Raw genomic sequence first — 19,190 nt, forward strand, 5'->3', positions numbered from 1 at the left:
CAGTTGATAGATTCATATATCTGCTTGCTTGGCATATAACTTTGAGGGACCCCTTCACCATGCTAATGTTTTACTGGCTGAATGCTAAATCCCTTGAATTTGCTGTGTTCCTATTGTTGTTTAGTTTCAGATGTAATTTTTCTAATCATAAGAGTGTGCTACCAAAACTAGCCTTCATTTGAATGTTTAGAAATGTGCAGCACTACATGTTTTATCCATGTGTCAGCTTGGAAGGCTGCCAGGCTCATTATTCGTGAAGGGGCTTCTGAGTATTTCATATACTTAGGGCTGTATTCTGCGTTCAGTGACGCTAGTGGATATTTTCCTGTTGACTTCAGTGGCAGCAGCACTGGGTTAGAAGGAAGCAAAACACTTGCAGATGCTGGAACTGTGCTTTTAAATAAGTGACTTAAAGTCATCAGAAGATCCCTCAAGTCAATCAGTGTTGGCATTTCCTGTTTGTTTTCCCTTCCAGGAGAAGAAGATTTTTCAGATTCCCTGGATGCATGCTGCAAGACATGGGTGGGATGTTGAAAAAGATGCTCCCTTATTTAGAAACTGGGCAATTCACACAGGTATTGGAACTCTCTTTCAGCAGGACAGATTTTTATATGGTTTTCCCTTTTAAAGTTACATTTTCATTCTTTCTTGTCTTTGCTCTTACTCATACAGAAAGTGAATCTAAGTTTCTAGATTTGTGGGAAGCTAAGTGCTTTTTTCAAGGTCTGTGATACTCCCCAGCTTTATTGAAATGCCATAAGTCATTTGCATTGAGGAACACAGTAAAACTTAATTGATTTAAACGTTAACAAAATTGTCAGTCAGTAGAGCACACTCAGCACTTTGTAGACTTGGGCCCTTGGGCTTTTTATGCCTTTTTATGGATTTGAGCCAGACGTGATAAAGGTAAATGCTGTGCAAGCTTTTCCACATTGTTGTGCAGTCACATCTGAGCTGCAGTGTCCTGGGTCTTTCTTGAGCAGAAACTGTTCATCGTGTGGTCTAGAAATATGCATGGGAATGAGATCAAAGCACTCTCTTGCATCCTCAGCTATTGTGTAAATGTTTGTCATGGGAATTGAGGGCTGATACCTTGAAGTTAACCTACACTGTTATTAATTTGCCTTAGGTTTTCAGTTGCAAGTCGTGTGGGCCTAACTTTCTTTTCTTGCTTAGGAAAATACCAGTCAGGAGTAGATAAACCTGATCCAAAGACATGGAAGGCAAACTTCCGTTGTGCTATGAACTCTCTGCCTGACATAGAAGAAGTGAAGGACAAAAGTATAAAGAAAGGAAACAATGCCTTCAGGGTATACCGGATGCTGCCGTTATCCGAAAGACCTTCCAAAAAAGGTAGAAGGGAGAGTTTGTCACCATGAAAATGGTGATGGGGATGTTATTATTGTGGGGCCTGCAAAATGTGCCAGTTCTACTTCTGTGTGAAGCTGAACATTTTTATCCTGATGTTCCCCAGAACTTCTTAACAGCTGTATGAAAAATGGGCTACGGTCAGTTAGTTTCCCTGAACCGTAACCTGTCCCACTGTGGTAAGATTCCTCTCATAGCTCTGAGAACTAGAAAAGTTCATCATGAAAACTGAGATTCTGCAGATGGGAGCTGTAGCAGGAGAGGATTCTGCAGCAAGTCCAGTTATTATAAAACTCTTGACATATTTTGGGACCTGTATATATTGTCTCATGCCCTTTCTGTGTGGCTAAATTTATGTGTGAGTGAGAGCAAAAGAATTTGGCTGCAAACATTTCTAATTCTCAGTGCTATCTTGTAGTAGAGATGGGAGAAATTCCTGGGACATGTCTGTGCGAACAGTGGGGTAGAGCTGAGCTTGCAGTAGCAAGTCTGAGCTTCCACATCAGGGTCTCGTCAGGTCAGAGCAGGGGCAGCAACACTGGGGTCTGCCAAGGCACACGACATTGTGTGAAGGTTGTAAGCTCTGTGATATTGTGGATTCTCAAGTCACCACGATTGCATAAAAGAGTTGTGCATGAATTATAATATGTCCTCCCCTCCCAGGTTACAACTATTTACAAAAATATTTGTTGAAGTTTATTGTGATCTCTTTTCACGTTAAATTAATGAACAGTCTCCCTTTCTTTTATAGCTACAGTGAGAGTGTCACAAATGTGATGAGACATATTTAGCTTTTTCTTTTTCCCCTTTTAAATATTTTTCTCCCCTTTCCTTCTGTTTTTTAACAGGCCTTGTTGCTTAGTTTGTCATTCTTCCACATTTTTCACCTTGATTTCCTCAGTCCCATCATGGTTCTTTTTTGTAGCCCTTTTTGGGGCTATTTATTGGTGAATATAGAAAGTGTGAAGGATAACTCATGGTGCACAGGACTTTAAGAAATCTTCCTCTGTTGTTGCAGGAAAAAAAATGAAGCCCGAGAAGGATGACAAATTCAAACAAATTAAGGTAAGAAGTGGCTGTTTAATAGTGCAGCGCTTGTGAAAACAATCTGTTGCAAATTTTTTTAATAGCCCCAATAGTTTATTGTGGTGGATATTTGCAAATCTCTCATGCTTGTGGTTTGGTTAAGTAGCTACAGTTACATGGGATGTTTGGGTTCCTTTTAAAACGTGAAGGCTGTTAAAGCCATGACTGACGTCATCACTTGACACAGCCCTTGTGTTACAATGCCTGGAGGTTGGAAAACTGGCAGCCGCAGCAATACATTTGCCATTTGTTTGTCTGTGTAAGTAGAAATACAGTAATTATGGAAGGAATGCTTCTGAACAATGGAGGTACCTTTTGGAGCAATTAATTGCTGTGCGTAAGGCGTTGGAAACGCATTTTCTTTTAGGCAAGGGGGAGAAGTTCTTTCAGAGCTGCTCCTTCTGTTCCTGTTCTGTCAGTTAGAAGACCTCAGTTGTAAAGCTCCTCAGTCATTGCTGGAGATTTCTGCTTGTTCAGAGCATGGACCCAGAGTGACGTTAGCTTTCCCTGCAAAGCATGGTGTTTTCTAGCTTTCTCACTTCTGGTGAGTGCCTCTACAAGGTCGTTGGTATTACACACGGGCAGGATTTGGTCTGCCTCCTGTTTTTGCAAAGGTTTCAGACTTTCAGCCTTCAGTAAAGTTGCTGTCTTTGGGTTGCACATAGCAGCTGTGTCTGCTGCAGAAGGGCATGTCAGAATGTTGTGACTTTTAAATTGCCTTGAAGGAACCACTTTTTAACCATCCTGCCTGGGTCATGCAGCCACATGTGCTTGTCATAACATGAGTGATGGTAGCCTGTGTTCAGAGGGAGCCAGTAAACTCCTTTGGTCAGAGCAGCGTGTGATGCCTGCTAAAGCTGGCAGTAGCACAGTTCCCCCCTTCATAATCTTTCTTTCAGTTGAAATACAATATTAAATGCATTAAAAGCTGTAGAGGCGCTTGAATGATCTCGTCCTCTTCATTAAGATTAATCTCACAAACAGTCATTGCTGAGGGAGTCCCAGTGATGCCTGGCAGATTAGTACATGTGGCATTATGCGTGGGAGTAGGTGCTGGCGAGGTGCTGCTCGCAGCTTTTGGGAGCACTTTCCTCCAGCTCGGTTGCCCTGAGCTGCACAGAAGCATTAGGCCAGGCGACGCAGGAGCGGTGAGCTGAGCTGGCCATGCCTCCAGCACACACACCTACCAGTGATGCCTATTACGAGTATACAGCTCACCAGCCACCGACTATGGTAGGGCCACTTGGCTCTTGTAGGCTTTGAGCTGGGACCAGGTAGTACTCCTGTCTGTTCCCCCTTATTCTGACAAAGGCGTACACGGGCTGGCATCCAGATATGCCTGGATTTTAAAGCAAGGGCGCCTTCCATGCTCATCTACAGTCAGACTGACTATTGAATGTTGAAGGCTTTAATAGTGGAGAAGGGTGGTGGATAAATTAATGCAAATGCACATTTCTGAACTCTGAAAACTGCTTATAATTGCTTTGCTTGGTGGTGTGAATTCCTGAAATCCGAGTTGTGTGTTTTGCATTGAACGTCTTGCAGTTACCGTAGAATCCTCTCTTTAGTGGAGATGAGTGGGATTCTGTTCCATGATCTGCCTGGTAACTGCCATGGGGCAATACGAGCAGAGGGAGAAGCTGAGGATCTGAGTACAGATCTGTGAAGGGACTTGAGCATAGCAAGAGTCTCACGTTGAGCTTCCCCCTCTTGCCATTGCTGGACCCTGTGGGCACCCACAGCAACTGCAGGGGTGAAGAGACCTGCCAGACCTTGCTGAGCTTGAGCAGCATGCTGGGGGCACTCACTGCTTGTCCCTGCGGATGTGAGAGACCTGGGTCTTACCAAATCCCTGCTCTGCATTAGGCAGAGGGGGCTGCAAGCAGGTTTCCTACCTCACAAATGTCTCTTACCACTGGGCTTTTAGGCAAATGAGGTTTCTCCATTGAAAGAATGAGTTCCTAACAATGGGAAGAAGCCATAGGTGTCTAAGTAGCCCAGATAAAAATAAGCTCTTTCCGTTGAAATATTTCAAAGGACTGAGCTGCCTGCCTCAAGATTCATTTCTTCCTTATCCTAGATGTATCCTTTGGACTATGCATGCAGCTCCCCATTGAGACATTTTTCAACTCTGACACCCTTCCCCATCTATCTAGCTTAGGCTAGGCGTCTGGACACTGAAAATTTAGGTAATTTAACGCCAACTGTGCCAGTGTCCAAGTCCCTTTGTGGATCTGGCACCATCACCCGAGTTCCAAGATGCGTATTTGTTGCTGCAGCTCGAAAGGGGCTACTAAATAAACTTCATAGAAACCAAGCCTCAGCAAAGCTGAGCAAAGTTCTGCGTGCACAGCATTCCCATGGGGCAGCTGTATTTGCTGGGGCATTGCACAACGCCAGAGGCTTGGGGCTGCAGTGTGCAACCCTAGCTGTGTCTGCAGTTGTGATCCCCAGTGGATCAATAGCAGCTAATTCTATCTTTTCCAGCTCTCTGGGTCTTTGACCTGTGGGTTGACACAACCAGTGCAGCTCCTCAAATACCTAGTTGCCATTAACACTAACTTTGCACCCTTGTGATGTGCAGAGGGACCTTGGGACCGGGCATGTGTTTGCCTCACTTGATGGCTGGGAAGGTGCAGACTTGTGTCGAAGCGCCAGCTCATTTTGAGTGGATCACAATCACAGCATGTGGCATCCAGGAAAGGCCTGTCATACTGTCCCCACTGTTTTGTCCCCTTGATAACAGTTCATATGGGTAGTATTGTGGAGGGCTGGCACCAAGAGTCTTGAGGCTCACATTCACCCTGCCCTTGCCGAAATGCTTTAGGGCAGTGAAAATGAGCATGGTGTGGCATCACATCCAACTGGCAGCCCTCCACCTTTCTGCAGGTGTCTCTGGGTCAGCAGCAAGGTAGTACTTGCCTTGCAGGGCTGGCGCAGCCTGCCCAGAGAAAGAGCAGAAGACTTTAGACTTTGTAACCGATAACCCTGTAAGGGACCCAAATCCAGGGAGAAAGTTGGACCTGTAGATAATTCCTTAGATGTGTTTATAGCTTTTTAAAGAAATCCTGAATTTATGGAATTAAACATTTTGGTGTCTATTCTGAAGGGAGTTTTTTAGATTCCCACTCGAGTGTACCAGACCTACAGAGATGTATCTTGTGGAAAGCTCAGTCTATGTAGAACAGGTGGTGTTTTCCCAAAACTGTTGCCCTGTGGTAATGTTTATGATGCGATCTAAAAGGCTGTATTTAGTGTAAACACTTTGGTTTGCTTTCAGGCTTGCTGCAGAGAAAAATTAAGGTTAGAATTTAGTAATTGCTGTACAGAAGCTTTTAGAGAGCAGTAAGAGATACAGCATGTTTGGAAGGGAATGAGGACGAATATTAAATAGAGTATCATTTTAAAGCAGTGTTTCTTCCTTGTTTGTTGCAAATGTTAATCTCTTGTAGTAAATAGCACATTGATTTCTTGCTCTCTGAAGGCTCACTTTAAATCCAAAAATTAAAAATAGCTTTCATTTCAAAGCAGAAGATTTAGAAATGAAGTAGACTGGCTTCTTCTCAGAGAACCAAAATAGTCATTCTAAGACCGTGTCTAGTAGAGAGTGGGGGGTATAATGCCAGGCAGAAGCGATATGATTTATTACTGGCTCAGAACAAAGAGATGAACTGAGTCCAGGCTCCTAAAATAAATCAAACCTGACCCAACTGTACTGTTTTCATTCTAGCAAGAGCCAGTTGAATCATCTTTTGGGATTAATGGGCTAAATGATGTCACTTCTGACTATTTCCTGTCCTCCAGTATAAAAAATGAAGTTGACAGTACAGTGAACTTTGTAGGTAAGTACTCCTATGCTTTTCTTACATGCTAAGCATACAGGTGGCTTCAAACCCCTTTTGACTCTGCCAAACTCAGCTTCCATCAGCATTTTGCACTTTGGAGAATGCTATGGTTACAGTCAGGTTGACCCATTTTTCACTAGCCTGAGCCACACAAGGTCCTGGTTGCAGGTCAGCCCCACCACCTTGCAGAGACAGTGAGCAGCACTGTAGCAATGTGGTGGTTCCCCTGCAGAGTAAAGCGCTTATAGACATGCTCAGGTGGCTTTTCCTGACATGAACTTATTCCACAGGGTAGTCCTAAGCTATGAGGAGACTGTAGCCAATGTCATACGGGAGTTAAGCTGCAGTCAGATGGTGGATTCCCATTGCTCAAAGCAGAGGTTTGTATGGGGCGCCGTTTTATTTGGGAGTTTAAACCTGCAGAAGAGATTGAGGGACTTGTTTTTTTTTACTGGAACCTCAGTAGGAGAGTTAGTTCTTAATATGACTGAGCTAACAACAAGGATCAGTGAAGACTGCATTTAGAAACTGGTACGTTAGGAATTAGCTGTCATCTCAGCATATGAATAATTGGTTCTCAGTAGAATAATTGGGCTGGGTTTTGACAGCTCTTTTTTGGTTGAGGTTGTCTCAGCAGCGAGGGCTCATAAAAATGTGACCCATATACCATTTTTACTAGAATTACACTTCTATATATGACAAAAAAGTGTTGAAAGATATGTTAGTCTTCTGCTTGTAGAGATGACAGAAATTATGTGCAGTGACTATTTTTGATCCCCATTTCGTAGGTTGCAGGGCTTTGCATAGTCATTCCCCTCAAGTACTTCTGTGGCTGAGGAGTTTGTGAGTAGTCTTCCTCTTTTTATGGCAGTTCATTTAATCATCTGTTGCTTTGTAAGAGTGTTAGAACACAATTGTCGCTTCTGCTGTCACAGAGAGTTTTGTAACTTGAAGGGATAGCACTGTAGTGCTGTTAGTGCTTCCTATTTACTGACTGACTCATAAAGAAATCTGAAACACCCCCAAGGCCACTATACAGTCCCAGGGAAGAAGTTTCGAACACTTTTGCTTTATTTTACAGTCTTAAAGTCAAACAGAGATCATTTAAAAGTAGTTTTTGGAAAATACCTGGTGTTCCCCAAAGCCCATGAACAGTCATTTTGCTGCAGACACCTCGGTTTTCTACAGTATAATGTATCCTAAACTCCTGTATAATTTTATGATGAGATGAATGCGTGTTGCACCTTAGAAGATCTCAGCAGCAGTTTACAGGGCAGGACTCATAGTGTCAACGTCAACATCTAAGAGGTCTGTTGTGGAAACCAAGCAAGAGATTCAGAGTAGCAGAACTGAATTTGCACCTTAAGGGCATTGTTTTTTCTCTGGACTCAGATAGTCCAGTTTCAGGGGCAGGACAGCAAGGCTTGGGTGGGTAACTGTCATCCAGTGTTGTTTAATGGCTTATAAAGTGTGCTGCTTATCCAGGCTGGAGAGAAAAGATCCTTATTTAGGATTGCAGTTGGGATTTTAATGTAAACGGGGAAAAGAGTAAAATAGATCTGTTCTGCAGAAAGGAGGGAAGACAGCTGGATGGGAGGAGAGGCAAACAGCACCTGCAGTGTTTCTGACATACATGCAGCTCGTGAGAAGTTGTGGCATATTGCCCAAGTGAGCAGTAATTTTTGCTGTGCAAGTTATCTCTTGGGGTGGGTAAGAATTCGTCAGGTATTGAGGAGAAAGATAAAACAGTGCAGATGGCTCGGTCATACCCTGACAGGGTTGCACAATATTGGTTTCTCCCAGATAAAAATTAACTCTGTGTGTGTGTGCTCTTGCCCCCTGCACCCCACTCAATAAAAAACTGGTAGTTTCAGAACCAGGAAAGGTGAAATAGAGTGGAAACAAAATATCTGGAACAAAACCATAGTAATTGTAGTGATTCAACTTTAAAAGAAAAAACAACCGAACAGACAACTATTCAGTTTGTATGTAATTTTCTTTATGCTGGAATTGTTTAATAAAATACACACCTAGGTTTGGGGGATTTTCCAGTGGTTACTTGGCAGTTCGCAAAGCAAAATGATAGGCAGCTTTTCCCTGGGAGAGAAACCTGTCGCTTTTGAAAAGTCATGTTCTAGCCTTGTCTAAAGATAGAAGGCAGGAATGGTTGTGTGTATATACATGTGCATTCATGCATGTGTATCTTAGTTCATCCGGGAACAGATTCTGTCTTTTGACTTTTTAAAAATTAATAATTAGAGTACTTGGATCACTTAACAGAAGAATTTCAAGATACACTGGGTTTCATTGCCTACATTTTTCCAATCATGAGTATAGAGAAAAATGTAGTGTCTGAATTTCTAACAACACAGCACCATGTTTGTACAGATTTTGTCTGTATGAAGATTGCTTCTTTTGAAGCTTTATGTTCCAGTGGAAAAATATCTATAGTTCTTCTCTTTCTCTTGGTCAACTGTGGGTTCAGGTTATCCATCCTCTGAGATGGCTCCATCCCCATGTGCTCGTCTGATCTAGTAGTGGCTTTCCGCTCTGTGCTGGATTAATGCAGTTGTCATGTGTTCGTACTGCTGGGGCTGACAGGGTAGTTGTACAAGACAGAGGGAATTGTCTCAAGCAGCTCCAGAGAAGTGAGATTCTGGATTTCACTACACTTTTACTTAGTAGCTTCTTGGTACCTTGGTTTATTCCTCTGTTTCAGAAAGGTGTTGTGTAGCACAACTAATGTCTGCAAAGCACTTCAGGGCACTTAAAAAGCATCCATGGTGCCTTCACTTTGTAGAAATAAATCATGTTCCTTTGGTATTAAATAGCATGTGCCTGGGGGAATAAGAAAACCCTCTCTTAATAACTAACCAGACAGCAGCTTTCTGTCACAGACCATGGGGATTACAGACTACAGGTGCAACTGTCTTTCTGCATACTATCAATGGCATTGCAAGGATGAGTGAAAATAATCATCTAATTGGAGGAGAAAATTTTCACAGGTTCATGTCATGTATAAATCAGAGTCATATTTTAGATGACCATGTGGCCAGCTTTTGCATGCCAGTTCTGGTCTTGTGGTGCATAATTTACATGAGAGCATTTGGAGGCCATGGGATGTTGGCATCTTTCTTGGTGGGGATGCTTTCCCAGATCAGGAGAGATTGCTGTGGTCTGTATGTCCTGGTGAGATCACGTTTCTGGGTGGAGGAGGAATGTGGCTGTGGTCTTCCTTGCAAAAGCCTCTGGATAGCTAGTATGTTGAGGGGGGCTCAAGGGTGTTAGTGTGAGAGAGCCAGGGGAGAGTTGAGCGTTTTCAGTCATCACAAGTGGGGAAACAAACGTCTCTGAAGGTGATGAAAAGTAAGTCAGTCACACGGGTTTCCTTTAGAAGTCCCATTGAAAGCAGGTGCTGGGCATGGAAGAAAGTGCTGAGACAGTATTGAAGACTCACTCACATACCACGCAGGCTCCAAGGACAAACTCTTAGAGATCCAGTGGGGTTGAGGTGTGATGAGTAATCAATTTTTATTTCTAACCCCGAGTTGTAGGACAGCCGCACCTTGATGGCAGCAGCGAGGAGCAGGTGATAGTTGCCAATCCTCCTGATGTCTGCCAGGTAGTAGAGGTGACAACAGAAAGTGATGAACAGCCCCTCAGCATGAGCCAGCTGTACCCCCTACAGATCTCCCCTGTCTCCTCCTATGCAGGTAAGCATCCTAGCATTTCTTTTTCCTAGCTCTTTTCTGTTTGGAAGACACTGGGGGAAAGAGGGCTCTTCCAGGGTAGAAATGTCTGTTCATCCGCCTTCTGCATTTTTAACGCACCTCAAAAACTCAGAGTCCTCTACTCATTCCGCCTTGGGAAACAACTCGGCACATCTGAGGTGGGAAATGTAAGCTGCAGATTTTAGCCTGTGACTAATGGAAAAAGAACCTTTTTAGGTGTAATGCAGAGAGGTCTTCTCATCTTTTATTACAGGGACATTTCCAGCAGTATAAATTATGTGCTGCAGATATAGTGTGTCCCCTTTGCCCCTGACTTACTGAAGATTAAAGATCTTCTCTGCCTTTCCTCTGCCTGTTTCCTCAGTGCCTAGCACAGTAGACACAGAGTGCCGAGGGCTGCACTGCTGATGTATAATATAGCTGTGGAGCTGAGGGCCCTGGGGAAGTAGATCCATCTTGTTACAAGTAGTCTGCAGACTAGAACAGCCATGTAGTGGCTGATAACAAGTGGTCCGGCAAGCAGCAGAGATGTGGACATCTGGCTTCCAACGTCTGCCTCCCTTCTGGGTTCACTGGTATCTAAAAAGGGGTGAGATAACAAGCTTTCCCCTTGCCCTGCCCACAGTAAAGGGGTGCTAATGGTTTCTCTTGTTTGTCCAGGGCCCCTTATTTTCATAAAACTGGTAGGAAGTTCAGAGTCTTTGGCACTCATTTATCCCTTATCCAAGTCTGACAGTATGTTCAGAAGTTGTTAGGGCACATGTGGGCATGCTATATAGAGTCCCTGCAATCATATAAGCCTTATTTCCGTAGGAAGCAGGACAAAGCCACATATGAAAGTACAAGTTGTTTCAGATCCAGCTTGTCCTTCCTTTTTTAACATGTTGCTAACTTGAAAGCCTCAGGAGACAGGGTAGTAACACAAATGTTGTATTTTTAGGCAAACTTGAGTATTAATTGTTCCCCATGCAGGTTATTATTTTACACATGGTTATGCCTTTGACTCAGTAGACTGAAATTACTTCCAGATACATTTTTATAAAATACATATTTAGTAATTTTTATCTTTGGCTCCGGGTGAATAGTGTTATGTTCTTTTGAATAGCCTCCAATGTTAGTCTCACACATGTTAATAAGCTATTATGCTTCCCAGTGTGTTTAGTCTGTAATGGCCAAAGCATTTAGAAGAGCTTTGCAAAGTGTAAGGCTTTAACTTATTAGCGGCTAGGAGACAGGGACTTGTGGAAGTCATGGTGTTTGCTTGGCCTGGGATGATAGAGAGGGGTGGTCTGGTGACAGCAGGACCACCCTGATATGAGCAAGTCATGAGCTACCTCCCCTAAAGTCAATGCAACAAGCCTGCGTAAGGAAAATGAGACATGACTGAAGTTCTTCTGCTATCCTCTTATGTTGTCTTAGTATCCTGGTGGCCTTCAGCTGTCCTAGCTTACACCAGGACCTACTAGCCCATAACTCAGGTAACCCTGAGGTGACTTCAAGCCACTGACACGCTTCTGAGTGCATCTCAATGCAGTTCTTGTTGATCCTGGTTACTCTACCTAGAGGCCAGTAAGAAGTGGAGTACTGCAAGCGTCAGTCCTGGGACAAGTCCTGTTTCATGTATCAGTGAGCAGAAGAGGTGTTGGAGTTACACACTCGTGAAGTTTACAGGTGATGCCAAAGAGGGGACAACAGTTGGTATGCTTGAGGGGAGGGCCACCATCAGAGACCTGAAGAAACTGCAGGAATGGGCCAGCAGAAACCTTACCAAATTCAGCAAGGACAGATGCCAAGTCCTGTGCCTGGGAAGGAAGAGCCACTTGCAGCAGTAGAGGCTGGGGCTGATGGGATGGGGAGCAGGTCTGCACAAGGTGGGTGGGCAGTGAGCTGAATGTGAGACAGCAGAGCACCCTGGCCACAGAGGAGGCTGCCAGCTTTCAGGAGCATGGCCAGCGAAGTGATTATCTCCCTCTATTCAGCAGTAGTTACATTACTTTAGAAGTATTGGGTCCAGTCTTGAGCCTCCCAGTCCAAGAAAGATACAAACAAATGGGAGCAAGTGCAGGGAAGGGCTACCAGATGATAAAGGGCTGGAGTACTCACTCTTTGAGGAGATACTGAGGGATTGAGGCTTATTCAGCCTAGAGGAGAGATGGTTCTGAAGACCTCATAGCAGCCTGCCCCTACCTTCAGGGATGTTATTGAGAAAGTAGAGCCAAGCTCTTCACAGTGGTCTGTGGTGGGAGGATCAGGAACAGCAGGCATAAATTGAAGCAAGAGAACTTGGTCCAGCTGGATATAAGAAGAAATGTCACTTTTTTTCAGCACAGGGGCTGTCAGGCAGTGGAGCAGGATGCCCAGAGAGGTTATGCTGCCTCCATCCTTGGAGGTTTTCAAGACTTGGCTTGATAAGGTCACAAACAACCCGATCCTGTCCTGTGGCTGGCCCTGCTTTGAGCAAGAGGTTGGGCTATAGACTTCTTGAGGTCCCTTCCAGCCCAAATTGTTCCATGAACCCTTTTTTCCGAAGCATGCATTTGTCCTTGAGGCAGGAGAGAGGACAGGGATCTGTGGTTTCTTAGAACCCTGCAACTTACAGGACAATCTTGTAACTATTTCTGGCTTTGTCTCGTTCCACACAAACCCTTATGAGAACAACAGGAGGCCTGGCCCTGTGCTCATGGTTTTGTTGGGTTGAGCTGCTTACTCTGTCAGGTGCTACCGCTGTATGGCAGGAAAGAGTATGACCAGAGCAGCTGTGCAGGAACAGTTAGTTTAGCTCTTCTGAAACGACAATAACAAAAAGTAGCCTGAGGTTTCAGCTGTCCTACATAAATCTGCTTTATTTCAAAACCACCTCTAGCTCCTTTCTGAGGTTACTCAAGCAAATGATGTGAGTGGCCCTTGTGAGTTTTCTCATATTTCCACTGACGTCTATGAAAACCATTTTTTTAGTACCAAGGCTGTTGTCAGCCTCCTCTTCTGTTTGACAGTGCTTCAAATAATCTTTGTGATTGAAATAACCTAACTTTTCATGCCTGAGTGATTAGCTTCCCTGGCTTTGCTAACTATAGCACTATCTCTTGCTCAGCATTTTGTTATGTATAAACACCAAGCATAGATTCCTTTTCAGCTGCATCACTCTTTTTTTGTTGCCACATGTTTCTTCATGTCAGAGAATATCTGGTTTTGTCTCTGAGTGGATTCCTCCTATTGATTCTATCTCTGGGGCCATTTCTTCTTTGCACAGATTAATTTCTGCCTTTCCTCCCCCCAGTATGGCTTAATTAGCCAGATTAATCACTCTGGCACATCTCTCTTTACCTGGGCCAGTGAGTGAGAAGCCCTGCAAAGTGTTAACTTCACAGGACTTCACAGTTAGATTCAACATTTCAGACTGCTCCTCTGCTTACTGCATGCCGCGACAGAGACTCTGACATAGAGGAGGTGCTGGCTTTGGAAGTCATAGTCTGGAGTAGCTGAGCTGCCTGCTTCCTCATCTCAGAAGGGCTGGGTGCAGTTTAGATCCTGAGGTCTGACTATTGATTTACAGCCCTCTGCCTAAACCTAATGTTTAGCCTGAGAGAAGGGCAAGGCGCTGCCAGTATCTCTGAAGATGTGCAGGGGCACGATCCACGAGGCACAGTCCGTGCACCCCTAGCACTCATGTCCAGTGCAGAGCATAAGGTTGCTCTCTGGCAAGGCAGGGTCATGGTTTATGGTCACAGGGATGCAGGGGCTGTGCAAAGCAGTCTGCATGGGCTCAAATGCAGAATGCAGAGTGGAAAATGGGACTTGAGAGCTTCATCACCTGCTACAGTAACTCATCACATTGTTCCATCAACCTTGTAATTTCTGTGTTCTTTTTGGCTTAAGGTGTGGATGAGCCCTGTCTGCTCAGCCCTGGCGGGGCTCTTCCAAATGCTCCTGGTAGCCTGATAGATGCCTAGGAAACAGAACATAGTGGTTCAAAACCCCACAAGCTGAAGGGGACCTACAATCCAGACCTCCACTTTTCTGGGTGAGGGTCTGGGCACTGGGCAGCTGTGCTGAAGGCAGCAGCCATCACTGCAGACTGATTCTGAAAAGACAGGTTTGTGCCCTGTCTCAGATATATCTGAGACACAGCACTCTAAAACAGCCCATGGGCCAGGAGCCTGACCCTTGGGTGTTGGCAGACCTGTGTTCAGACACACGTGGGCTTGAAAATACAGTCAAAATTCCTGGATTTCAGGCTCCTCTGCAAGCGAGGGATACGGCAGCAGGAGAATGGCCGTCCTTCTGGAGCTGTGCCCTTGTGTTTGCGCTCTGGTTGAAGTGGTGACAGTGAAGGAGGCCTTGTGCAGTGGGGGAAGGTGATGGGGCTGGAGAAAGCAGCATTCCTTCTTGCTTGAGTGGTGGGTGAAGGGTTGAGAAATAAGCTAGGGGGGTGAGGCGTGGGTGGGAGAAGCGAAACGAGAGCAAAGTATAGCGGTAATAAAGCACCAGAAGTCACAAAAAGCCCTTGAGGCGGCAGGCTGAGATAACAGCTCATGAAACAAAACCAGACTTATCTCCTCTGGGGTGGAGTTGTTGCTAGTTTTGCAGGGAGATAAACATAAGGATTTGGACAGAACTTTGCTCTTTGCCAGGCCTGGAGCTGCCAAGAGAGGAAGAGGGGGCATCCCCGCTTGCCAGAGGCTCTTCCCTCTGCTCAGAATGCACAAGTCTACTACTTCCCTCTCCACTGCTGTCTTGTCCAGGGTATAGCCACGCTAAATGTGATAACCATCTGAATTTACCCCAATTGTTCAATGCAGCTGTGCTGTCTAGCCCTTGGATTGCTACTGCTGCAGCAGGGGGTCCATGCTTCTCTGTTGTTTTCTGGTTGTTTGGCTTGACTCTGCTTCTACTTGGTGGAAGTGGATCAGCCCTCTTGAGCTGGATTTTGCTACTGTAGATAGAATAGTGCAAATTTCATTTTTGTTTTGTTTTGTTTGACAGAAAGCGAAACGACGGACAGCGTTCCAAGTGATGAAGAAAATGCAGAGGTAAGAGTTTTCTGGAAGTTTAGCACTTTGGAGCAAGGTCTCAAGAACAATGTCCTGAGGTATTCTTCCCCTTCCTAATAGCTGGGGAAGTAAAACAAGCCAGGAAGGTTCAAGGGAGACAGACATTTGGATGATTGTCACAGAATGAATCTGTGCAAGTTGTTTCCTTCTCATCTGTCCAAACTACAAGGAGATTAATTTGCATCTTAATTTGTTCTGGAGAGCCCTCAACAGTCCCAGCTAGTTTGTTAATATGATGCATTGACATTGCTGGGTAGTGAGAATTTTATCTTGGTTGAAAGCATGCTCACTTTGTTTTCCTTAAGTGGCACCTGAACTCACACAGTTGGAGGAAATGCTTACACGTATAATAGAAATGCAACTTGAATGTTTGAGGTATGTGAGGCAAAAAGCTTTCCTGAGCACTCATTTGGGTATTGCTGGGTGAAAGGAACCAGTGGAGAAGATCCTATGCAGAACCAGCACTCACCATTTCTTTTGGGGCTGCCATCAAGTGACCTGACCTACTGATCTCCATGAGTACTTAGAGGCCTGGAGCTCCCTGAGGGCACTTAGAAGCCCTGTGCTGTAGCTGCATTTTTGCAGGAGGACTCTTCCAAATCTCTCTCCTGCTGTGCCCTCAGAAAGCCTCTGAATTCTTAGAGAAGTGCAGGTTGTGCAGCTGTGTAACAGTACAGCTAACCTTCTTGATTTTGTCTCTCGTGCCTTGGTTAGGGTGAAGCTTGTATGTAGACTGCCAGTAATGACTCCCCAAACCTCATTTGACGGAACATACCATTGTGGCATATGTGATGGGGAAAGGACTGGATGCACATCTTTCTTTGGTGGACCTCCTCGCTGTGATAGGGAACACACCATCAAGTGACAGTGATTTTCCTGGCATCCTCACCTGTGTTGACAGTTTGGGTGGTGCTGCTTGAGAGGTCTTGGGTTTCTGTTGCCTGCCTGTTGGCAGGGGCATACTCTCTCTGGTAATGGAGGAGACACTTTCATTTGGAATGTTTGGTCATCTATGTCTGGTTTTGTTTCTGGCATACTGGGAGTAAGGCCTTTATTTTCCATCAGAAGAGTGCAGAACCTCTTGAGTGCTGGAGAGCCACCAGGGTTTAAGCACACGACTTCAGGAAGGGAGAAGTGGCCGAGAGCAAAGACATTCAAAGCCAGTGGCCAGAGGCTCTAAAAACCTTATGCTTTTAGAGATGGGGTAATTCCTCTGCAATTTGTGGATGTTTTTCTCTTCATCTTGTTAATCAGAGCACTTATCAAAGTTGCACTTGCTCAAACAGTCTTTCCTCCTTTTTCCCCCACTTTTGTAGGGACGACTTCATTGGCAGAAGAGAAACATTGAAGGCAAACAGTATCTCAGCAATCTGGGAATGAGGAACACTTCTCATATGCTTCCCAGCATGGCAACTTTTGTAGCCAACAAGCCTGACCTCCAAGTCACCATCAAAGAAGAAAGCTGCCCATTGCCTTACAACAGCTCTTGGCCCCCTTTCACAGACATCCCTCTGCCACAAGTAGTGTCCACAGCCTCCACGAGCAGCAGCCGGCCAGACCGCGAGACACGGGCCAGCGTCATCAAGAAAACGTCAGACATCACCCAGTCGAGAGTCAAGAGCTGCTAAGCCTTTGGCAGTGTGGTTTTTTAGCTTTGTTTTGTTTGGTTTTGTATTTTACGTTTCTCTAGGAGAGGTTCATCCCTTGACGCACACAAGACAAATCTAAGGTAAAGCCTTGGCAATATAAAACATTGCTGTGTCCGACTCCACTTGCCGGAGTGTTTTTAACTCAGGACTCCAGCCGTCAGTATGTACGCCTGAACCCAGGTGGGTTTCCAAGGTTGCTACGTAGGAAAACAACCGCAGAACTTTGGCCCACTCACAGGTTCCAGTGTTTCATAAGAGGACCAACCGACCACAAGGGAAGCGGTGCTGCTGCGCTTCTCGCTGTCAAGGCTGTGATGGAACTGAAAGCCTCAGAATGGAAGAGAAAATGTGAACTAGCTGGAATATTTTTAAATAAAGAAAAATCTATTGTGAATATTGTACATAGTGCAGTACTAGCAACGTTGCAGTCTGCTTCTGCACCTTATTAAGAAAGCACTTACAAAAGGCCTTTTATTACCTTGCTCTACTTAATGGCACATTGAAGGTCCCTCCTCACCTGTATTCTTTTCCAAGGCTATTCTTGCTAAAGTGTCTTTAAAGAATAGAAGAAAGGAAAGGAAGTTAAAACTTCCCATGTGGATTTCATATGTTTGAAGACTGCTTTTATCATGTTTGTTTCTAATCTGCTATGCTTGAATGCCGCGTGGTACAATAGGAAGAAAAAAAAGAAACCTATTACAGAGATATTATGCAAATTCCCAGATTTAAAAAAAGAAGAAGAAAAATACTCTAATTCTAACCAGAGCAAGCTTTTTTATTTTTTATACAGGGGAATATTTTATTCAAAGTAAAATTCTAAAGTGAATATAATTTTTTTTAATCTTTTCTACAGCAAATTTATAATTTTAAGATTCAGTCCTTGGTTATCAGCAGTTATTACATCCTTGTGGCACATTTTTTTTTTTTTTAATTTTGTAAAGGTGAAATAGCTTTTATGAGCTCATGTAGCAATCAGATTATCCTGTGGATTGATAATAAATATGGTATATAGTTAAATTTTTAATAATCCTCTTGTTGGTCTCTTTTAATCTTTCAGAAGCCTCAGATGGCATCGGTTTGATAGGGAAATGGACCTCTTGGAATGAGCAGTAGTGTGAGCTGCCTTTACAACTTCTGGAGTACCCATCTAACAGGATGGGAAGTGCTGTGCTCAAGGCAGCTCGAGGCAGAAAGAGGAACTAGAGTTTAAAGGTAGTGTACTCAAGTTTGGCCTCACATGCAGAGGCTGGGAGTTGGGGCACCTCTTCTGCTGTTATTCCGTGGTTGGGCTTTGAGCATGTCAGCTCATGGAAGAGATCTTGTGAAAGTCAATCACCCACCCAAAACACAGCCTCAGCTGTGCTTACCCCATTCCTCTTAGATCTCTGTTTAGCTTGCTTACAGTTTCCTTGTCCAGAAAAATCTCTTTTTGCAGAGTTTGAAGCAGTAACTCATTATTAGTGGAATGAATCAGAAGTCAAATAAACATTCCCCAAGGCTGTTCACATCTGCAGTGTGATGGCAAATTCTGTTTCCTCTGGGTCTTTGAGGGAAGCTGTTGAGTATTTAATTGAGTGTGCAGTGGCTTGCAGAGTTGGTGGTGGAGGTGGTCAGGCTGTGCCTAGGACTCTGTGAAGTGCTGTACGCTTTGGGATGTCACTGGCACACCTAGCTATTGAAAAGGGGAAACAGTAGGATATTGTTGTGTGCTTAACCTGATGCCAGGATTCCAAATTTCATCACAAAGCCATGAGAAACTTGCAGTTTAGTCTAGCCAATCCACAGCCTGGTGGGCTGGGAAGACAAGGTTAGAGCTTTGGTTAGGGTTGGGAGGAAGAGGAACGAGCAGTATTTGAAATGAGGCTGCAAAGCAATACTGGTAATAGCCGTGGTATGTAAACTTTCTGGTCTCTGTCCCGTCCCTTTGGTTGTGCATGTACCCTTCCAGTGTCCACAAGGCTTAGTCTTCCTCAAGGAAGTTGTTCCTCTGTGTGTGTGCAGGGTTGTTACAGTGAGTCTCTGCAATCCCTAGTCCTTCACCAGCAGGGTTATGAGGCTCATGGCAGGCTGCTTTTTCTTGGTTTTGGGGCTCAGTTGGGTTTATTTTTATGTTTTCTTGACATGGTTTGCTCTGGGTTTTGGAAGTTTTTCGAAACTCCCCGGGTGAAGATCAGCATCTCTTACCCCCTTTTAACGTGATGGGCTCTTATTTGTTAGGGAGGGACCTCATAGGGTCACAGACAAGCTGGGGCTGGAAGGGACCCCTTGGGGCACATTGAGTCCAACCTTCTGTTGAAAGCAGGGTATCAGAGGAGGTTATTCAGGGCTCTGTCAAACCAAGTCTTGAATATTTCAAGTAAGGAAATTTTCTAGGCTTCATGAATCCCTTTCATCCAGCCTGGCCTCGTGTGGCGAGTTCCCTGCGCTGCGCCTGGCCATCAGGGTAGTGGCGTGGTTGGG

At 44.6% G+C, this 19,190-nt stretch overlaps 1 protein-coding gene across 7 annotated transcripts in view; it reads left to right on the forward strand.

The window, feature by feature from the left end:
* The window catches only part of IRF2 (interferon regulatory factor 2), a 42,439-nt gene extending 24,682 nt beyond the window's left edge, over window positions 1–17,757 (forward strand). For 5 of the 7 annotated variants that reach the window (XM_030493152.1, XM_030493155.1, XM_030493154.1 and 2 more), the window contains exons 4-10: window positions 476–575; window positions 1,177–1,353; window positions 2,387–2,433; window positions 6,185–6,296; window positions 9,848–10,012; window positions 15,014–15,060; window positions 16,398–17,757. In XM_030493152.1, coding sequence (XP_030349012.1) covers window positions 476–575; window positions 1,177–1,353; window positions 2,387–2,433; window positions 6,185–6,296; window positions 9,848–10,012; window positions 15,014–15,060; window positions 16,398–16,709 — 960 coding nt within the window. In that variant the 3' untranslated portion in view covers window positions 16,710–17,757. The remainder of the gene's footprint in view (window positions 1–475; window positions 576–1,176; window positions 1,354–2,386; window positions 2,434–6,184; window positions 6,297–9,847; window positions 10,013–15,013; window positions 15,061–16,397) is intronic. The other 2 variants (XM_030493158.1, XM_030493159.1) reach the window with 2 other exon arrangements.
* The last annotated feature ends 1,433 nt before the right edge of the window (window positions 17,758–19,190 follow it).

This window comes from Strigops habroptila, chromosome 7, assembly GCF_004027225.2.
Source record: "Strigops habroptila isolate Jane chromosome 7, bStrHab1.2.pri, whole genome shotgun sequence".
Taxonomy (NCBI): domain Eukaryota; kingdom Metazoa; phylum Chordata; class Aves; order Psittaciformes; family Psittacidae; genus Strigops; species Strigops habroptila.